The following is a 23,340-nucleotide window of genomic DNA, read 5'->3' as shown; positions in this document are numbered from 1 at the left end:
CAGGTTTTTATTTGATGTGCAACTTAACGTACAATACAACCGTCTCATTAAGTCTCATTAAGTAGGCGGCCTAATAGGCCTTTTGTTTTCCCCTTTATACTCCCTTTGTTTCATTATGGCTTATTAAAAACACAAGAATATTCAAATAGCCTCAAATTAAATTCCATTTCTTCAACAATGAAAATCTACTTCAGATATCTTCATTATAAATCAGTATTAGAATTGATCATAGCTAAAAAGGATTTGAAACGATTTAAAATGTTAGTTAAAACCGAAGGCCTAAATACAATCAAAGTAAATAAAGGCACTATTAGCTTATTAGAGACCTCAAAATGTCCCGCAGTCACATATACTAATATTAAGTCACCTTCGCAATACATTAGCCTGATATTGCACTGATTGGCTGTCGCCCGGCATTATCCTAGGTAGAAATTACACGAGTTAGCCGATTACATTCAGCTCTTTCGCGCACGCACACGCACACACACACACACAAACACACGCACACACACAAACACACACGCTCTGTTGTTAATGAGGTAATACTGTACTCGATTATTGCATTAGGATATGGCTACGGTAGATCATTTGTTAACTTGGCAAGACCGTGTTCGGGCCATTTAGTCACAGTGTTTCACACATACCATTAGTGTGTTTATGCTAATATAACCTATACTTAGTGACATTTTACAGCTTCGTCGATCACACAGGGAGTAACTGCCATGGGTGAGCAGCCATTTTGGATCTTCCCTAATAGGGCTTGTAAATCAGAATCCATCCTGGGAGTTGTTTGTGGCGATACTCTGCCTTTTGTGATGAATCGAGGGTTGTAGTAGTGTACAACTCTAAATAAAATCATACTGTAACCTAGGCTAATCAAAATTGAGTTTTTTCCAAATCTCGCATGAAAGACGCTGTGGCAGTCACACACAACAATGTCAACCAATAATGACAAATCATTTCAAGATTAACTAATAAACATGACCAAAACTCCATTACCACCAACGACATTCTTATTGTCTTATTGTCCTATTCTTCCTATACTTGAGCCGAGCCAAAATGGTGCAAATGGGCGTTCTTCATGATTGCTAGTGCATAAGTACCTTCTACAAAGTGCACTGGTAGAAACCCATGACTGTCTGGACAGGTGTGCTGTCTGAACAGGTGTTGGTCTACGGGTCATAGCCTTGTTGATGATGATGACGATGAAGGTCAATGACTATCGCGCTCCTCGCCCTTCTGTCGGTGTCGATGTCTGATCTGGATTTCCTCATCCTGAAAAAATGAAACACATGTTTAAAGTAGTTTTAACATTAAAGGTCCCATGTCATGCCACCAGGTGTGGGTTGATTAGCCGTTTCAAGTCGTTTTGGAAATCTGTCCCTTATGACATCACAGGAGGGCGTGTCCACCTAGATGTGTGACGGATAGATGAGCAACGTTTGCTACAGTCCACTGGGTAGGCTGGTAGACTGATCTACCCAGCACACATCTAGGTGGACACGCCCACCTGTGATGTCATAAGGGACAGATTTCCAAAACGGCTTGTGACGGCTAATCAGCCCACACCTGGTGGCATGACATGGGACCTTTAACAATTTAGTACTTCGCTTTATCCAAAGGAAAAAGGGAAACAAGGGGGGGGTAGACTGGGTACCCCCGACCCCTTCTGCCGGTGATTTAAATTCTGCTTCTGGTACGCTTTTGCGGGAGCCAATCACCAAGCCAACTTTTCCCCCTGGCGCGCTATTGGCTGGTTTAACACAATGGCGACAGAGAAGCGACGGCAAGCAGCCAATTGCGTGTAGAGTCATTCGAACTAGGCCCGTTGATCCCACCTCTTGTGCTGAAGAGAATAACAGCAGCCTCAACAGACCAACGTGAGTCTACGATTGAGCTTGGTCTGGCAATAGCTAGGCTAGCGGGGAGGGGGCTGAAGTTGTGTTTTAGAGTGACTCTGTCGCCTGATTGGATGAAGACGTACTGTCTCTGCGGTGTCGGCCGTCTCCTCCTCCTCCGTCAGCTCGCTGGTCAGGTAGGACATCTCGTAGTCCGACAGGGCACTTCCTGCTGCGTCCTCCTCCTCGTAGTCCGTCTGGCCGTCGTCTGAATACTCCTCTGAGGAGATACAAACCAGAGCAAATAGGAGCTAATTTAGTAAGAAAATATACTTACTAGTTATGGAGGAAATTTGGATGCAGGAAAGTTGAAAATGTTATGAATACATCTATGTGCACAATGAGTTATTTAGTTAAAGTGGATATTCAATTTCAATGTAGAAGGAAAATATCAAAGTAGGGATTAATATTACTGACCATATTGTAGATCACTGATATTTAATAATTCCACCAATATATTTTTTCATGTTTTCTCATTAATACCCTTAAACATTAACGTAAACATTAACGAATATAAACGAGTAAAATTTGCCTTGTGATCCACAAAAGTACATAGAAGTGTACATGTACAACCTAATAAATAAATGGCGTAGAAGAGCAACGTAAATGGATTTCTCTGGACAACCCACCCTCTATCGGCGTGCTCTTGACCGGTTCGATTCTGGACACGATCTCTGCCAGGTCGGTGAAGGAGGCGTTGGGACACGTGACCATCTGAGGGACGGCAGCATGACAGATCAGTCTTTGAAAAGCACCTGTAGCTCCTCAAATAGCACCGTGCAGGGCGGCAGTCCCCATTCATTCATGTGTGGGCGAAAGTATGACACAAATCCATTTTCAAAGGATTTTCATTCTGTAAGATTTAGAAACTAAACTGAACACACCTTATGGTAAGACAAAGCTGGTGCTGGAGTGAATAAAGTAGAATCAAAATGTGGAGAGTATCGTGACGGATCAGGTGGGAAACCCTCCTGCTAGCTGAAAGGACTTGCCGCGGCTTTATCACGGAGAGCTGGCTAGATGTGTAAGGGAGCGGGAATGTGTGTAAGTGTGCCATGGAAATAATGGATGAATAAATTCTTAATCAGTCTCTATGATCAACACTCTCCACATGGCCACTCTAATTGACATTCACTCTTGCTCTATGGTTATGATCAAGCCCCTAAAATCTGTATTTTGGTCCGCACATGCATCAAATGAATGTTGCTTTTTTTTATGCTATATTATAGAGTGAGATCGAGAGGAAGGCACGGGAGATAGAGGGGAGGACTTGCAGCAAATGATTACGGGCAGGATTCGAACCCGGGTCGCTGTGTCCAGGACTGATCCTATATGGTAGGCACTCTACCAGGTGAACCACCGGGGCACCCGGATGAATATATTTTTAATCAGTCTCTAGGATCAACACTCTCCACATGGCCACTCTACTTGACATTCACTCTTGCTCAATGGTTATGATCAAGCGTCATGTTAAAATTAAGTATTTTGATCCGCACGTGCATAGAATAAACCCTGCTGTGGGGACTTAATGCATGCTTAATGTTGTCTGGTTTTGACTCACGTTGCCGCTCTTGGTCTTGTGGAACTCCTCCTGGTGGCGGTCCTTCAGCATGCTGTCCACGACCCCGCCACGCTGCCACACCTCAAACACCGTCTTGCCGTGCTGGTAGCCCACGTCCTGGGGAGCGGGTTGGAGATCGGATTGTTTGCCGATTCAACAACATGATGGGGTGCTGGTATGTAAGCGTGAGATGTTTATAACTAGCTAAAGTGATGTTAGGCGTTAAATAAGTGCGGCAGTAGCTCAGGAGGAAGAGCGGGTTGGCTGGTAACCGCGAGGTTGCTAGTTCGATCCCCGGTGAGTGTTGAGGTGTCCCTGACCAAGGCACCTAGCCATAAACTGCTCCTGACGAGCTGGGTGTTGCCTCACATGGTTGACTCCGCTGTCGTTGTGTGAATGTGTAAATTAATGGGTGAATGTCATGCAATATTGTAAGCGCTTTGGATAAAAGCGCTATATAAAATGCAGATCATATAGCAGCTTTATAAACCTTCTAGACCATGAGTCACTTGCCAAATACCTTATATGTTGTATTAACTATGTATCATGAACTTCAGGATCCACTCAAATTACAAGCTCTTTCCCAAATCTAATAAAAAAAAAAAAACACAATAAAAACAACTTTGATAGAAGTTGCCGCTGCCAGCGATAGCTAGCGGTGTTCTTTCCTTGAGTAGAAGGCCAAAGATGGGAATGATGAGCTCACCGCGATCTCGTCGAACTTGCCGAAGTCCAGCGTGCCGTAGCGGTCGATGGGCGGCCGTATGTACTCGCAGTACTCGCTGTCCTTCACCAGCTCCAGCTGCCGCACGCAGCACACGTACGCCAGTCGCGTCTGGATCTCCGCCATGTTCAGTACCTGGCGGCACAGACATTCACTGATGTACACTACGGTGAGACACCGTCAAATACGCTTGGGGATTTAATAAAGTTGATCTTGTCAATATCGATATTCACATAGTTGTGCCGATTGTTAATGGCAAGAAAATGTGAGTAAGGGATTCATTAAAAATACACTTTTTTATTTTAATAGAAACATTTAAAGTGATGTTAAAACTTTGTGAATGGAAACAATGTATGACTAAGATCATTTGAATATATTCCTTAGATATACATACAATTATAGATCTATTATTTTAAACATAACATTAAGCCCACCATCAATCTGGGGTTTGAGAAATGTACATTTCCAGGTTTGACCAATCACCTTGACCTTCTCGCTCAGTGGGTTGAAGCGTTTCCATAGCAACCACCAGCCGTTGAGGCTGTCCCCGTAGTTGGTGAGGTCGTCCTCATCCTGGCTGCCCACGTCGACGGCGATCACAATCTTTGCACCCAGGGTCCGCGCAACGTCGGCTTGGGACACAAAACCCAGAACACACACACACACACACACACACACACACACACACACACACACACACACACACACACACACTAATGGTCTTAATATACGCATAACTTTGACTACACTTTGACACTTTTCTCGTTAACAATCTATAACTCTCAGCTCCTTCACTTCCTGAAGTACGCTGTAGATTCCATCAATTTGAGCTACACAGGATCCACTCGTTTGTTCATGTACATTTGCAGTAAGATACGCTATACTGCCCCCTTTTGTACATGTAACGTGACGTGTAAGTTTAAATACAGACAGCACTGCAAAGAACTGTGAGGTGTCTCTGAGTCCCGACGTGGATCTTCAAAAAGACGGGGCACACAGAATTAAACTCTGGACTCACCTGGCAGGTTGTTGATGTATCCGCCGTCCATCAGCAGATGTCCGTCTTTGGGGTCGCAGAGTGGGGGGAGGTAGCCGGACAGAGACATACTGGCCCTCACGTACCTCCAAAGCCAACCTGCAAGGGAATCGCAACGACGATAACCTCTTAGGGAAGACCCGTTAAGACCTGGTCGTTGGGTGGGAGCTGAGCTAGCTAAATAACTTTTTATTTAGCCCTTAGCCCTAATCATTCAACTTTAAAACAAATGATTAAACTGATAAAAAAAAACAGCTGGCAAGTTAAAGAGACCAAACTAATATAATTCTCCTCGTCCCTCTAACCTGTATTTCTAAAATACACTCAGCAGCGAAACATGTAACAGGAAGTAATAACTCAATCATTATAGATACTGTGATATGGTGACACTGACCGTCAGTGTGCACCCTCATGGAAGACGCTGTGATGTCTGTTGTGATGTTGAAGTAGGGGATCCAAAGGTCCTGAGATACAAGACCAAGTCCAGACATTTGAAGCACACCCTGAGCAGTTGAATTGCAATGTATTTGATGTATATAAATCCTAAATCGAGCTCAGATTCGGACCTTAATTCTATGTGCGATTCGGAGCCTACCTCGATCTGTTTCCCCTTGAAGACGGAGCTGATGCTAGAGTTAAAGGAGGCTCCAGAGAACATGGAGGTCACCGGGTAGGTCAGGTCCAGGACCTTCTTGAAGATAGAGGTCATATCCTGGAAACAAACAACAACAACATTAACAGGTCTATCCTTTGAACACCGTCCTTAAATGGCAACACCTGGTGGTCACGCAGAAACACACACACAGTATACAGTATATATTTATATACAGTTCAATTAAAATACATTTTTAAATGTCTCAAAAAGTCACAAAGAGGATAATTTAAAGTACCTAACATTTATCAAATCAATAGACAACACCCAAGCCTCAATCCTTGATCAAAATTTCAAGACAGTGTATCTTTCTCCCAAACTATTGTTCCACCAGGAGTGACTACAAGTCCAAACCTATCCTATAGTGACAGTGGCGTGATAGATAGATCAACCTACCAGCCTACACATTGGACATACATTTGTGTGGTCACTCTGACTACTACCTGTGATGTCATTAGCGTGTAGCCCTGAAATGGTCAGTAATGGCTGTACTACTAATCATCACGTTTTGTGGTGAAATAGGGGCCCTTGTACATTTCAACCCACCACGGCAAACTCTCGTGCACGGGCACACATGCGCCTGCAGCTCTTCTCCTCGGCGTACAGCGCAGCGATGAAGGAGCCGATGGAGGTCCCGCCCACCAGGTCGATGGGGATGCCGGCCTCCGTCAGTGCCCGCAGGATGCCCACCTGGGAGCAGCCCCTGGAACAACCACAGCCCGGGGTCAGAAGAAGGGCCTTCTCTCAGGGCCGTAGACCGCAAAATCAAAAATGTTACTTTTGTTTGGTGGTCTTGCAGGTAACTAATTATAAAGGCATTTAAAAGGACTTTAAAAGACAACTACTTGAAAGAGAAATGTAAAACAGAAGTATATGTATAGCAAGGAGAAACATATATGTGTTCCTGCTAGGAGAGTACTGGAGTCCCTGATGCTACACTAGCATGAACCTTCAATGATACTCAACGTTATTTACTATAATAAGGAAGCATTAAGGAGATGGGTTGGGAATGGGGAAGCTCTCTCTAAATCTGAATGGTTCAGCATCGTAGAGCCAGATTATTAACACCTTACAATTAGAAGCTATTCAGAGTGCTTTCGATAGGCAGGAAAACACTGAATAGGACCAAATGTTACAGGAAACTAGTACCATCGGCTTTCTATGGCCCTAGGCTACCCCTTAAGACAATACTAATGCTGGGTTCACATTACAGGATAATTCGCCTGATTTCCCCCTTCTGACTGTGCCTGGCCAATTTTTTTTTTGATGGTTCTTACATTGTTTGTCCCCGATTAACCAGTGGTGTTTGATATGAGAAGATCGTTTTTTACTTCCACCACTGCAATTAAGGCCTCCCATTGTTCTTTGGTTTGCTTTAAGATTGTGAAAAACACAAACGCAAAAGCTGGCAAAGCATTACTAAGCTACGATTTATTTGCGATTTGCCAGATTTCTCATTTTGAGGATCAGTACTGGGTTGTTCGGGAATGGAATCGGTCAGTGGTGTGCTTTATCGTTGCCCTTCACACACTAAACTACCAAAAGGAACATTTATCTTATCTATCGGTAGGTAGATTGGGATAAATGTCAAATTGTCTAATGTGAGTAAGGAATAAGAAGACGGGTAGGGCATGGGTGATAGGTGCTCTGGGTGGGGGCTAGTACGGCTATCAAAGCTCTCACGGGGTGGGGGGCTAGTGGCTTTGAGAAAGGTACCCACCTGACTAAACCTCCAGGTGTCGCTGGAGCAATGAGGAGAAGAAGGAGAGCAAAGGATACAGACAGGAAGTCAACAGGGACTGGCAGGAAGTAAGATCCTTATCAAGTAAACACACCACCATAAAAAGTCCTAAAAGTGAACTACATGTCCTTGTTGTACAGAAACTGAGGAGTCGAGTCCAGAGCTGACACGGTTAATCAATCAATTCACTCATCATTCTGGTCAGTAACCTTGAGAAATGCTAATTCATTATCAAAACAGTATTTTTCTTGGCTGCTTGTAAGAAGAAGTAGGGAAAGTCGAGCCATCACCTTGGTCTCCATTAACTTTTGCTGGCCAACTGCCATTATTTATGACATTTTATAGACTCATAATTGAAATTGTTAGAAGAAGTTTGATTCATCGATATTGAAAATTAAGCTCTGCTGAACTCTGAATGGGAGATTGCTGAACTTGATGATGTAGGGCTATATAAGCGATACATTGTGATATATTTTTGACTTGTGTACTTTGGCTGATTTGTGATTATCTATACTAGCTTTAGAAGTCTATAACATACTTTGTTGAGCTGTTTTATTGCTATGGCACTTTAACACATTTGAAAAGGTTGTGGAAATTGAAAGGCACTCTGAAATCTATTGTAATGGTTTGCACCACCACCAATTGCAATAAAGACAAATGGGAAATATATTGATTGTATATCTGATTTCTATGGCTCTGCAATTGCTTTTTTCAACTATGTTGTGAAGAACTTTATTTTGTAGCTACTTAAATGTTTACTGCCTGCTTTGATGTTGATCTTTGTTCTTAGCCTCACTATATTTACGCAGAGTTCATATCCCCATAAAGATGGGTAATATCAATATTATTATTGAGTCATTCATGACGAGATGACGTAGTCGAGATGATGACAGAGCGGTCGTACCTGGCCCCTCCCCCTCCCAGCACGACGGCGATGCTGTTCCCCGTCAGACCGCGAGCCAGGCGGGAGAAATCGGAGTGACGGTCGGGCGGCTTGTCAAACACACGCTGGTACATCTCCCTCTGAAACACACACCCACACATGCACACAGAATTAGACTCACTTGTGCTTCGAACGATAATTCATATTAAAGTCTTTTCTTATCAGTTTCAGAATCATTTGAGGCTCAAGATAGAAGATACTGCAGTGTCTGTCTGTCTGTCTGTCTGTCTGTCTGTCTGTCTGTCTGTCTGTCTGTCTGTCTGTCTGTCTGTGTGTGTCTGTGTGTGTGTGTGTGTGTGTGTGTACCAGTTTGGGCAGGCTCCTCTTGCTGAAGACCCTGCGAGGGCAGGACAGGTGGTGGTGTCTGCAGATCCAGCTCCTCATGTTGAGCCACTCAGCGGTGCCCCGTGGGGGCGGGCCGTCATCCCGGTGGAGCAGAACCAGTTGCTTCTGGGCCCGCACCGCACTGCCCTCCAACATACGCTCCAACTGGGGGAACATGGAGCCAATCAGAGCAGCACACACTCAAGCTGGAGGAAATACCAGTCAATTAGAGCAACATATTCCCTGACCGCCAATCAGAACCACATACAGGCAAACTGGAGGAACAACCAGCCAATCAGAACAACATACAGGCCAACTGGAGACACAACCAGCCAATCAGAACCACATACAGGCCAACTGAAGGAACAACCAGCCAATCAGGACCACATACAGGCCAACTGGAGGAACAACCAGCCAATAAGAACCACATACAGGCCAACTGGAGGAACAACCAGCCAATCAGAACCACATACAGGCCAACTGGAGGAACAACCAGCCAATCAGAACCACATACAGGCCAACTGGAGGAACAACCAGCCAATCAGAACCACATACAGGCCAACTGGAGGAACAACCAGCCAATCAGAACAACATTCTGTCTAACTGGAGGAACAGCTGATCAGAACAACCTAAGCTCGAGCTGGAGGAACAACTAGCCAATCAGAACCAAAGACACTCCACAGGAGGAACAACCTGCCAATCAGGACCACATACAGGCCCACTGGAGGAACAAGCAGCCAATCAGAACCACATACAGGCCAACTGGAGGAACAACCTGCCAATCAGAACAACATACACCCCAACTGGGGGAACAGCCAGCCAGATCGTACCTGCAGCCCCATAGTCGTACCTGCAGCCCCATAGCCCCTGAAACAAGGGGCGCATGTGAGCCCCCCACTGCTCACCTCGCCCACGGCAGGCTCCTGCTCCCCTAGGCCCACCATCAGGATGCAGTCGGCCTGGCGGATGCAGCGCTGGGTCCAGGGGGTGAGGCGCGCGTCCGACTGGTACAACACGATGCGGTGGATGTCCTCCTGCTGCCCCAGCCAGCTGGACAGCCGGTACTCATGCACGCTGAGGAGACCAATCAGAGCAGCTGGAGGACGTGTGACACTGTGTGCTGTGAGGTGTTTGGTTGGATGGTTAATGTTTTGGGGGTGGGACATGTCCAAACTGCTTAACCAATCAGTTATGGACGTGTGGCTTTCCTGTGATGTGATTGGTTGTAAATCGTTGTAGGTGGTGGGGGAGATAAAGTTAACAGATATTATTATCCAAACAACTTAACAAATGATTTTATGACATGTGCTTTGCTATTCCTAGAGCTACTCTGCACTCTGTCCAGTGGCTACTCCACATTTGACGGGTTGGTTTTTGCTTCGGCATACATAATACATACATTCTGCTAAACCGATCTGAACTTGGTTACTATTTGATCACTTCATCGCATGTCTGACCTGTCCAGAGCAGCAGAGCCCAGGCACTGTTTGATCGAATCACTGGTCAGCAGCAAAGTGGGACCTGTTCCCCAAAAACACACAGAAACAACAATAAAAGTGGTGAATTTCAAAAATCGTTCTAGATACTGCTTACTACTCATTGCTACCACTCGTCTCCTCAAGAGTCTAGTGAAAAAGGACGTAGGAAACAGTCTTGGAACCCAAACATTGTCTTTCTTTTAAGAAGGTCTCATTGTAAGTAAACAGCATTTAACAGATAAGCGTTCATGTGTGTGTTAGTGTGTCTAAGTGTGTAGTAGTGTGTGTGTGTGTGCATTTACATGTGTGTGTGCATTTACCTGTGTGTGTGTGCTAGTGTGTGTGTGTGTGTGTGCTAGTCTGTTTGTGTGTGCGTGTGCGTGTGCGTGTGTGTGTGTGTGTACGTGTGTGTGCGTACCAATGCCGCTGAGGGCGTGCTTCAGCTCCAGGGTGAAGGCAGTCAGGGGGACGTCATCAGAGACGGGCAGGATGGAGACGGTGGAGAGGTTGGAGGCCGGGTTCCCAGAGTCCCACTTATTGGTGGGGGTGTGGAGACCCAGACCACGTGCTGGGAGAACAGAAGGAATCCTTTTGATTGGTTCTCAATGATTGGTACGTGCTGCTTCTTCGCCCTATTAGCAGGAGTACTAAATATGAACTAGTAGTACGTATAGTACTATTTACTCGTATTGCTACTAGCCCTATTTATCACACACGCACACGCACACGCACACGCACACGCACACGCACACCTGCCAGGGGAGCGTTGACCTGCTGCATGTTCCCCAGGATCTTCTGGCCCAGCAGGTGGATGAGACGCGTGACGACCTGGGGGTAGCGCCGCTTGATGGAGTTCAGCGCCCCCTCGGGCAGCTTGGCCAGCTCCGAGTCCCGCACCGCGTGCACCGTGGTGGCCCGGTTCATATGGGTCAGAGCCTCCACCTGGGGCCGCCACACACACAGTACACCAATGGTCAATAATACATAGTGTCAATACATTTGTGCTAGAGTAGCAATCAAGCAGCAAACGGTTGAAGAGGTCTACCTCAACAGTCTGTCATGTTTACCTGTCAACAATGTCTGTGTTTATAGATTCAAACGTCCCCTGTCACAATGTTTCAGTTGGGAGTGATGACAACCAACCAACTCTGTACAGAGCTGACTGATACCTGTTTTCTTGCATATTATTGATAAGACTATTTTTATTAGTTAATAAGGCATGCGCCTGAGGGAGCGCCCACCACGCCAATGAGGTCACCGCGGCCGTACTCTCCCGCCAGCTCCTTCTTCCCGTCGTCCTTGGCGATGACGGAGCGCAGACGCCCGCTCAGCACGATGAAGGTGCTGTCGGACCGGTCGTTCTGTCTGCAGGGGGGAGGCACGGATTTAGTCTGTTTGATTTGTTGAGTATGTGCCAAGTGTGCATTTTGATACAATGGACAAAGGAAAAGATCTGCTCAACTGGTAGAGCAAGGCATCAGTACTGCCAGGGCTAGGGGTTTGATTTCCCTGTGTAGCTCTACTGGTATAGCAAGGCATCCACACTGCCAGGTTTAGGGATAGGATTCCCTGTCCAACTCAAACGGTGGAGCAAGGCATCAACAGTGCCAGGGTTATGGGTTTGATTCCCTGTCTGGCACTACTGGTAGAGCAAGGCATCAACACTGCCCGGGTTGGGGTTTGATTACCTGTGTAGATCAACTGTAGAGCATGGCGTCAACACTGCCAGGGTTAGGGGTTTGATTCCCTGTCTAGCTCAACTGGTAGAGCGAGGCATCAACAGTGCCAGGGTTAGGGGTTTGATTCCCTGTCTAGCAAGGCATCAACACTCCCAGGGTTAGGGGGTTGATTCCCTGTTTAGCTGTACTGGTGGAGCATGGCATAAACACTGCAACAGTTAGGGGTTTAGTTCCCTGTCTAAATCAGGGTCAACACTGCCAGGTGTTGACACTCCCACCTGTAGACGGCACGGCCGGCCTCCAGGGCCATCCAGTCGAGGGCAAAGTCGATCTGGCGGACGAAGGGAGAGACCCTCTTCACCACCGTGTGGGCCACGTTCAGGACCATCCGGGGGTCCTCCCGCATGATCCTGGGGAGGGAGGACAAGATGAAGATCAGCGCTTTAGGGTAAAGCAACAGGCACAGTCCCCGTCTTCCAGGGGTGCCGGTTCGAGTCCCTGCTAACTAACGCGCTGGCATTACACAAATAGAGAGGGAGGCTGTTTTTTTGATTCCTCGGAATTCTGTGCTTCGCTTGGTTTAACATTAAGTAAATCTAGGGTTCTTACTGTCTGTGCACGCGTCACTTTCAGATTACACCCGTTTATTGGAATGGAATTATATTTGGATCCAGCTTTTCAATACCATGTAGCTCACTCAGTTGTGTTCATGCACACACACGTTCATGATGCGCATGAGTCATTGTGACGCCTACTCGTAGAAGTGGGCCTTGGAGATGGAGAGGAAGGTGCAGTCCCGGTGGGCGCGCACGGTGAAGATGAGGGGTTCCCCGGTGAGCACGGCCAGGTGGCCCACCATCTCCCCGGGGTGCGTGACGAACAGCAGGCTGTCCTCCTCCCGGTCGATCATCCGCTGGTACACGTGGAGGACACCTGAGACCACAAACGCCACGCTCACGTCCTGGAGAGAGGGAGAGGGGGGAGAGGGGAGAGGGGGGAGAGAGGAGAGTGGGTGGGGATGGGGGGGGGAGAGACATATAATCAGTCAAAATCAGGTAACAATTATTTAAATATGAGCATAGCTTATGCAACAAGACTCAGGTGCACCAGCAGTTTTAATATATGCATGAAATATTTGATTAAATCAAAAGGTTATAATTTAAGGAAGATACTTTGATTTAGAATATATGGCATTTGATGGGTGCTTTTATCCAAAGCCTCCCACGATAACACGAGCTTTGCTCAGCTGTTCTTAGGGCCCCAGTGGGAATCAAACCCCTAACCCTGGCAGTGTTAGTGCCTTGCACTTCCGGTTGAACCAGACAGGATCTTTCAATTCAAGACACATTTTTCTACAACGACATCACATGAACTGGCTAGCTGCTGTCTTCATGTCTCAATGTCTATTAACTTCAGACGTGTGCATTATTAACTCTAACAAACCATCTGTTATTAACACATGAATGTTATAAATGCATGTATGGTAGTTAAGAGAGGGTTGGGGGGCTAACCTGGTCTCCCTGGCTGGCCACCAAACACCCAGCCTTCACCTGGCGAAAGGTCACCCTGCCCTCCAGCAAACTGGGGTCCTGGGACAGGAGAGAGGATTTACCTGACCATGCAGACCTGCTACATAGAACATCACTTCATGCTTTTCCTGTGGAACACACACATAACCCTCCACAGCTAACGCATGGCCACTGATGAGACAAAACGTTCTTAACCTAATAGGACTCATAAGAGAGATGTATATCGATAATAGGATCATCAGTAGGATATCAGTATTGACGAAATGCAAGATAGAGGCCTGATCCATTTATAAAAACAAATGTGGACGTATATTTTATGTTTTTACTTTTTATACACAAAAGCATCAAGAATATTAAAAAAATTAAAAAGCACATATAGGATTATGCAGCAGGTAGGATAATATACATAAACCTGAAAAATCTACTTCTCAGGTTAACAAAAGAAAAAGTGTAGCTGGGAAGTTTAGTGGGGGGTTGCCATGGTACCTGCAGCTGGATAGCCTTCAGCAGATCTTTCTTGGCAGCCTGGAAGATGGCATTGATCCTGTTGTGGTGGACCTGGCCGGGAGCGGGGGAGGTGTTGGAGCTGGTGGAGGGGTTGAAGGGGGTAGAGGTGGAGGTGAAGGTGGAGGAGGGACTTCTTCCACTCTCGCTGTAGTGGTACACCGCTGAGGGAGTGTGAAGCATGGTGACACTCTTCTTCAGGATAGACTGGAGAGAGAGGGGAGAGAGAGTGATAGAGAAAGAGACAAGGAACAAGAGAGGGAGGAGGGGGGGGTTAAGTGTAAACAGAGAGTGAGAGAGTGAGCAAAGGAGAGTGAGAGAGAGAGAGATTGAGAGAGAGGGTTGGAGTGGGAGAAAGAGAGAGATAGAGCGAGCGGGTGGGAGATGGGGAAAGAGAAAGAGAATGAGAAAGAGTGATAGAGAGAGAGAAAGAAAGAGAGAGAGGAGAGAGAGAGAGAGAGAGATAAATAGAGAAAGAGAGAAGGAAAAAGACAGGGAGGAGGGAGGTTTAAAGTGGGAGAGGGGAGAGAGAGAGAGGGAGAAAGATAGAGAGAGAGCGAGTGGAGCGCGAGAGAGCAGCACGAGAGAATTTTTACACGTAACCAGTTTGAGGACCCCCCCTCCCCCCATCCCCCCAAAAAAGACTCCTCGGTCACACACCTTCTGGGCCGGGGGTGATGATGATACCGATGGCCCCTCCTCCTTTCGGACATGTGCTCGCTCAAACGCCTTGTTCAGGTCCGTAGTCATGTCCACTGCAAGGACATGAAGGAGGAGAAGAAACCAGAAATCCATTAGCACTAAGCAGGGTTCTTCCACAAAGAACCGATGGTACCATTGATTCTGTTAGGGGAATACAATGAAAAGGGTTTTGTTTCTGTAGAACATTATTTGGGGTCCCACAAAATGTATTCACCCCAAAGGCAAATCTAAGGCTAATTGCTAATAAGAACTGAATGAATGTCAGTTAATCTCAAAAAATGTCATTTGCAATGTGATCTTTAAGGCAATACTGGAACAAAAAAAACTTCCTGAAAAATTATCAGCCTCTGCCAATCTGAGAGCAAATCAATAATTTAATAATAATTTGTCAATGCTTCCTGTTTGTTCAAGTTTGAGTTGGAGACGTCTGGTCATCCACTGGTGTTACTATCGCCTGACTTTGAGATTACCCACTGAGATAATTAGTTATCTACATTTCAATATATTTATATATCTGCCAACTTAACTTCATGTTGATATATCTACATTTCAATAACTCGACACTCACTCACTCAACTGTCACTAAAATGGGTTGGCTTGTGAGTGCACTGAAGTTAAAATATAATGTTAAATACTCTGTGAATTGTAAAACTATGTAAATGTAAAAGGGTTCTGTTACCTGTAACTGCCATTGGTGTGGAGAGAGATCTGGACTTCCTGCATTTTGCCTCAAAGGTGGCCCTCTTTGCTTCTCCTACAGAGCATAAGTCAAAGTTACAGTTGTTAAAGGTATGAAAGGCATTTTCGAGAAACCAGCTATAGTGAGCTTGATTTTGGAGGGAATCCAACTGAAGAAATCCCGCTCCTCTGTTTAGGCCTCCATTCCTTTTTCAGAGCATTCAATTTATTGATTGCTGCTGGGATGTCAACTGAATTTCAACAAATATGACAAAAAAATGGTTCTAAAATTAATTGCGTACCCTATCTTTAATACTAACATACATAATGTTAGTATTACACAAGTCAGAAGCAGTTAAAAAAACAACACTTTATTATTCTTGGCTTAGGACATTCTGTCCCAGCCAAAATGTATTGGTTCAGTGGGTTTGATGCCAAATGTCCAGAGTGTAACCTGTAGGATTTCTCAAGCTAAATGCCCTACCTGCTCCTTTATGACATGTATCTGTTCACTTTAATTCACTTTAGATAAAAGCATATTTGTAATACCTTGATAGAAAATAGTAAGACATGCATGCCGAAAGTTGAGTAAACAATGAATACATAATGAAGAATGGTGTTACAATACAATCCATGCCTGTTGAATGCCCGGTGCATGAATAAAAAGTAAATAATAAACCAGGGTGTGTGTGCACCTGCGTCTGTCTTTTCGGCGGCTGGGTCTTCGGTCTGCGAGGCCTGGCGACTGAGCCTTCTGGGGTGGGCTTCACCGAGGATCTGGGACACCGATACCAGGGGGATAGCCTGGCTCTCCTGTAACACAAACACACACAGTGTCACACACGCACAGAAACACACAATGAGCCACACACAGGCTCAATATGTATAATATTGGAAGACGGCATGAAAATATTCATATTATTGTTTGAGTAAAAGTTCTATGTGCATTTAAAAATAACATGTAATAAATATTCAGTTTTTTATCGCGGTCTCTGTCCTTAAGCCAATGCCGCTAATGAATATTAATATCAACCAATACATTAAATATCGGTGCATCCTGAATAGCAGTTACATTATGACTTCAAATATTTAGACAGATCTGAGTTTGAATACATAAACTTTTTTGACAAAACAGATCCAGCCAAGGGAAAACAGCATTTGAAATGTAGAGATATTAGAAATGTAAAGACAAGAGCCAGGGGGAGACTGTGATTGACATGTAGACATATTAGAGATGTGGAGGGATGAGTCCGTGTAGAGATATGTTTCAGGGTGACTGGTACCGTGTTGAAGAGCTCCGTGGTGAGGCCCAGGTAGTTATGGAGAGCCAGGAAGGTGACCCTCTGCAGTCGCACCATGATGATCTACAGACGATACGGAGACAGGTCCGAACATTTACACCTGACCTGCCACAAACTCACACACTTTCACAAACTAACACACACTTTCACAAACTAACACACACTTTCACATTATTGAAACCTGCTATAGAAAAATCAAAACATTTGTTTAGCGCTTAACAGCAAACAATTTCAGTCACCATGGTTACCTGGATGACCCGGACCAGGGTCTCGGGGTACTTCTCGAACACGGACTGGAACGCGGTCGCGGGGAGCCGCAGGACGGTGGAGGACGCCGCCGCTCGCGCCGACACCGTCTTATAGGGGGCCGGGTAACCCTGGCAACCACAGGAGGAGACGGCATCAACGACAACATGGATGGATGAATACGGATGTTTCAACATGGAGGACATGAGAAATCCATGACACTGATATCAATGACGGCAACATCTGGCATGTGGCACCGCCTCCCCTGTGTGGGACTGACCAACGACCCAGATACTCATCTCATGTGTGATAGAGCATTAGTGGAACGATGTTATTGTGTTATTATATTATTGTATATTATTTTGTTTTGTTGCGTTTCCTATTATGCACTTGACTTCCACTGTTACATAAATGAATACATCAATAAATCTACTAAGACTGCTTTCTGATTAAACTTGGCTACTCGTTCCAGTTGTTTTTGGTTTTAGCTTGCTGGTGCAGCACTAGAAATGCCTTACACCAATGTTGTGTCTAATTCATATTGTATCAAAGCCATGATGTGCAGACTAATAGACGCCTATAGATGCCTGAAGCCTATATTGCTTTACCCTTTAAACAGATAACAGATATTTTGAAGAGAAAGAGGAGGGGGACATGCACACGTACAGTGATAATGTCCAGCATGCTCAACAAGCTATGCACGCTGTCGCCTGGCAACACGTCCTTGACCACCGCCTCCGTCCCATCCTATGGAAACAGAGGAGGGTCAAAACACATTTGACATTTAAACATCGAGACATAAAACACAACGTGCATGGGCAGGAATATTGTAATAAATTGCTGGAGTTATGACTTTGAGCTAAACATGCATGCTGTTTACCTGAACTTTTCAGATAAAAACAACGATTTGAAACACACTGCACACTACAACTACAACTACTTTTTATTTAAAAATATAGCACCTGTCCCTCTATATTTGGTATGCACTTTCAAACAACAGTTACCCAGTAATACAGTTACTAGAAAGGGATTTGAATCCAGAGCTAGTGGTGGGTGTCAGGTGACAGAATGCACCTGCCATTTAACACGAGACTTCAGCGATCTCTGCTGACTTCAGATCAGCTTTCCGTGGTTGACAAACAGAGAAAAAGGCAGACAAGCCCATAAACAGTACTGGTGCCAAAGATATAAAATTCCCACTGGTGTCCATTACGGATGTTTTGACTAGCTAGCTCCCTCCATATATGCCATTAAAAGAAACAATTATTAATGCCTTCTTTTTTTTTAATAAAAATAAAATAAAAAAATAATGATTTCAAAAACTATTGTTAAAAATGCAATAAATAAAAGGACACATAACACAAGAGTCACACTAAAGGGAAATTGAATAGAATACAGTGGCAAGTTGATATACCGACATAAAAAGTTCAAAATAAGTGTGTAAAATGTGTCCTGGAAAGTGCGTGTGCCTGAGCCTGTGCGTGTGCGTGTGTGATACATATACATATCAATCATTGATAACAACCATTGAAAACCTTGGTTACAAATGCCAACTTATGTGCTAGTGTTGGGTAGTCTAGGGCATGTAGATAGGCTGGCGACCCATGGACTTTTAATTGGGGGACTTTCAAAAACAAGAGCCAAACAGTTAGTAAAGTACTTCTCAATTTCAGAAATTAAAGGAAACATGTGTACTTGGAAAATGAGACTCTTCCTGAAATTATATGATACATAACAATGTGCTGATCTGTTTGAATGTATTGGATCCAAAAAATGGATTCCTAATGAAATTTTGACTTGTAATGTGGAATCAAATAAAGTATAAAAATGTGTGTGTGTGTGTGTGTGTGTGTGTGTGTGTGTGTGTGTGTGTGTGTGTGTGTGTGTGTGTGTGTGTGTGTGTGTGTGTGTGTGTGTATACATATTTTATGGCGTAATACAGATAAGAGAGTGAAGACAGACCAGAGAGTATGTTGAAAGAGAGAGGGAACTATGTAGCATTAGGACCACAGGTCAGGATGGGACCTGCAGCTGCTACAAGAACATTATCACCTTGATGTTAAGTGCACTAAAGTGGCACCAAAATAACAGATTATTAAGTCATCCTTTAACCCATAACCCAACAAAGATTATGATGGCTTTAAGGGCCCAAGTGACTGGAGCTTCAGCTGGCTGGTGGCTTCTCAGCTAGTTAGGTTAAGCAAGCCGCTGACTCTGTTTCTGGAGCTTGAACTCTACGATTTTCTACTTTGATGATTTGATTTGCCTTAGTTACATTTCAAACATCCATCCATATTACTTTCTATTCATTCCCATCATCACAGACTGCCACATCTCATACTGGCATTATTATTTGCTTATTGAGCTTAAATAAACCTTTGAACTGGGTTCTGACAACTCAATTTCTAACAGTTTGAGACATAAATGGTTTATCACAACGGAACAGGAGGGTTTCAACCATGTGATATGAAGTTCCAAAAGCACACTTAAAGCCGCCATCTTGGAACTTCTTGATCAAAATCTCGATACAGTAACCAAGCAAACAGTTGTTATTATTCTAACTATAATGTATATGTTTTGGTTGTATCTTACACTCTCGTAGATGCAGAGCTCCAGGTGTCCGTCTTGGACCACGTAGATGCTGTCGTCCAGGTCTCCCGGGCGGAACAGGGCCTCCCCCTGCTGCAGCGGGACCACCACCATGTGACGACACAACTCCAGGAAGAGGGGCTTCTCGAAGTGACCCAGCACCCTGGGAACATAGACACACACACACATTGACACACAGGAAACCAGAAACACACTAATACATAGAGACACAGGAACCCAGAAACACATAAATACATAGAAACCCAAGAACCCAGATACACACACAGACACACAAACACACACAGACACACACACACACCGGCTCTTGTGTCGTGGGCTCCCTGGACGACCCATTATGTTGGTGTTATTTTCCTAACATTGTGTTTCTGATTCATATCGCAACTATGCGCTCTGCCCAGTTTTTTTTGTAATACCTTTATTGATTGCTTGGCTTTGATTGTACTTGTTGACCTGGATAACAGAGTCTGCTACTAAATGATATTTATGGATCAGAGGATGTACTGTGACCCCACCGGACGTTCTTCAGCATGTAGAGGACCTCGGAGGGGAGGTTGGACGTCTCAACGTCGTACTGGTTCAGGTCCGCCTCCAGTAGGGAGGGGGGCAGCTCCTTGGGCTGCAGCGTTGGGGGCTCTTTCCGGATCCGCAGAATCCTGACGGGATGGGGGGGGGGGGTGACACACAGATGCAGACCCAGACTTAGAAAGGGTTCACCGTTATAGCGAGGTACGTTTGCACACACAAGGTATCTGTGCTGATTTGTGCGGTGCAGAGGTAGGATACACAAAGTACTACAATCCCAGAAACAATACAATACAAACAATGAATAGTGTGTACAGCAACTAAGAAATTTCACACAATTAACCAGGAGAAAGCTACCCTTACGGTTGTCACTGAGTAGGGGAGTATGTTTACACGTTTGTGTTTGTTTTTTAAACACGTTTGCCTTTAAAAATGTCTTGCGGGCTACAGACATTTGTGTTAACATATATAAACATGATGAATGATGAAGTATACAAAAGGCATCACCGAAAAAAGTGGAAAGTGGTTTTGGAATAGTCTATGGTTTTCTTTGTTCCTTCCTTTCTTCATCTCTTCCTATCACTACCAGCTTTGCATGGTGTGTTTCTGTACATTCTCCTATGGACACTCACTTGCGTGCGATAGACATGACTTTGGTCCGCTTCCTGACCCGCTGGCGGGACGCAGCGTTGGAGGCGGGGTTGGAGGTGGAGGTGGAGGACAGCGTCTGGACCTAGGAGTGGGAGATTTTCTTTACTACAGAGAAATATTCAGCAAATTGATATAATATCCAGCTACAAAGCCTATACTCAGCACAACCCTCACACTAAAAGTCACTAAACAACACAGGATTGTACACACCTTCCTCATGATCTTCCTGCCGTAGAACAACACCTTGTCTCTCTTCCTGAACCGGTACTGTGGACCGGCCTGCTCTTCTGAAAAAGAGAGTGTGAGTGAGTGAGTGAGTGAGTATTGTGATACATAAAACACTAATTCCTGAAGTATTCAAATTATGGTTGAGCAGCACATTGTTTAAACATGCTGAATCATTGATGCAGCCCATATCTTCTTTCCCACTAATTTCTGTGTTACAGGTTTGGTGACCAACCGGAAGTCTTCCAACGGAAAAACTAGAGGGGAAACCCAGAACAGGATGCACTTACTAGATAACTTGTACCGCTTATAGAGAAGAAACACGACCACAACGATGAGGGAGATCAACATCACTGCTCCGATTATTAACACTGTCAACTGGATAAAAAAAGAAATATATAGAAAACATTAAACTAAGTATGTTACAAGTTCTTACTGCAGTATTTCTGGACCTGTGCTTCGGGACCCCTTTTAGGGTAGCCTGATTTGCATATTGGGTCACAGGAAAAGGCAAATACAAAAAAACAACTTATGTCCCAATGATTCATCCCAACAAGCAAACAACTACTAATCATTTAGCGTGGAGGGATGTTGATGTTGATTGGTCAAATGGTCAGATGCACGGTGGGGGTAGGCAAGAATTGTTGGATCTAAAAATTTGGTCGCAGGGCTAAGAATGTTAAAGGTCCCATATTATACCATCAGGTGTGAGTGTGATTAGCCATTACAAGCCGTTTTGGAAATCTACAATGACATCCCAAGTGCCCACCTAGATGTATGACGGATAGATAAGTTACGTTTGCTACAGTCTACTGGGTAGGCTAGTAGACAGATTTTGCTTGTAATGACTAATCACATTCACACCTGGTGGTATAATATGGGACCTTTATGAACCACTTAGATAAACAGTATGAGGTGAAAAGCTTTGGTATGCTGCTGTCAGAGGGTTTGGGTTATGGTAAACACAGTGGACCACTTTAAATCACCACGGAAACCTGACACTTTACCATCGAGGTCTCTGATTGGTCTTCGGCAAACTGCTGCACCCGGGCCTTGATCTTATTCCCGAGGGGAACAAGACTCTGAAACATCAACAAAGTATACAGTAGAATACACAAGGAAAAGAGGGATTCCTCTGGACAATACATACAAAACCACACAAGGGAGCTTTGAGCTGTTTATTTTCCTTCAAATCTATTTAGGCCCATTTAATAAACGACACTTTTTTTAACTTAAGTTTAAAATAACTAAAATAACTGAACGATCATTTTAAGTAATAGAGAAGATTACAATGAAATGACTGAAGTTTAACTTGGACATAATAACCATGTCAAAAACTTTGCTCAACCACATTACTTTCTATTTAAAGGACCAGGTCACTGGTCATTTTGTTGACAGTTTGATAACCAAACGTACCGGGTATATACTGCAGGTCTCTTCATCCTTGTCCTCCATGCCTGGAGACGAGGATGTAGGTCTAAACACGACTCAATCCACGCTTAATGCGGCTTGAATTAAAAATGACTCACATTTATTATGACGTTTCATTATCAATACAGAAGAGTATTCATTAAAACACATGAAATAAAGACAACTTGAAGCGAAGTTAAGTTAATGAGAAGTTACGGCAAATGTTTCTTAACATTATAACAAGGCCGCACCGCCAAGTAGACACTGTTTGAAAACAAACCGCTTGCGACTACTGGACGTGCATAAACCCATTTAGTCCGTGTGTAACGGGATACCCCCGTTTAGTTGACCCCCCACAATACTCCACTAATACTCCACTGCGCTCCCCAAGGAGCCAGAGACATGCCAACGGGCTACAACCTCCATTCATGAGAAACAGTGCCGTTGTTCTCAGCGTTGCGTTTGCTTTGAACAGCAGAATTGTTAAGCAATTGGCATCGCCCGCATACAGAATAGAGGGGCGAGGGACACATTCTCTCGCCCTGAATCGGATCTTTCTTTTGAAAACTGGGTACAACAAACCTAATCGGCAATAAAGTTACTTATATAAACGCAATCCATAGCACAATGCCCGATAACAGTTGAATCCGCTTTAACTGACACACTAATATCTTATAAATTGTAAGTTACCGTAAATAACACTTCACTCTGTCACTGCGTGTCCGCTGCAGAGGTCCTTGGAAACGAGTGACAGCCAGAAATAAGTGGGCGGATTTGTCCGACGCCTTGGTTGCATTGATAAACAATCAGTATGTATTTTAAAAAAAGACACCCTGTCGTAATTTTAACCATTCATTTGGGATATAGTGTCACCACGCACAAAAGCGCCTCCAAGTTGTTGTGTAGTACACACGCTTTGTTGCAGA

General features: G+C 44.6%; 1 protein-coding gene across 1 annotated transcript; it reads right to left on the bottom strand.

The window, feature by feature from the left end:
- Positions 1–87: 87 nt before the first annotated feature.
- Positions 88–23,229, bottom strand: pnpla7b (patatin-like phospholipase domain containing 7b). The gene is made up of 35 exons (XM_079756103.1): positions 23,105–23,229; positions 22,421–22,512; positions 22,012–22,086; positions 21,295–21,382; positions 20,990–21,066; positions 20,761–20,861; positions 20,119–20,259; positions 19,589–19,748; positions 17,663–17,743; positions 16,999–17,127; positions 16,733–16,813; positions 16,145–16,262; positions 15,451–15,525; positions 14,730–14,824; positions 14,052–14,276; positions 13,548–13,625; positions 12,792–12,997; positions 12,315–12,446; positions 11,599–11,722; positions 11,110–11,299; positions 10,776–10,925; positions 10,337–10,400; positions 9,785–9,953; positions 8,862–9,044; positions 8,517–8,635; positions 6,418–6,574; positions 5,815–5,931; positions 5,614–5,683; positions 5,202–5,318; positions 4,667–4,815; positions 4,166–4,318; positions 3,460–3,576; positions 2,528–2,612; positions 1,985–2,118; positions 88–1,275 (listed from the first exon to the last, which is right to left on the bottom strand). Exons 2-35 carry the CDS (start codon positions 22,457–22,459, stop codon positions 1,213–1,215), a joined length of 4,062 nt encoding a protein of 1,353 aa, XP_079612229.1. The 5' UTR covers positions 22,460–22,512; positions 23,105–23,229; the 3' UTR covers positions 88–1,212.
- Positions 23,230–23,340: the final 111 nt, after the last annotated feature.

This window comes from Pollachius pollachius (assembly GCF_949987615.1).
Source record: "Pollachius pollachius genome assembly, chromosome: 1".
NCBI lineage: Eukaryota > Metazoa > Chordata > Actinopteri > Gadiformes > Gadidae > Pollachius > Pollachius pollachius.
This window is presented reverse-complemented; position numbering and strand designations above follow the sequence as displayed.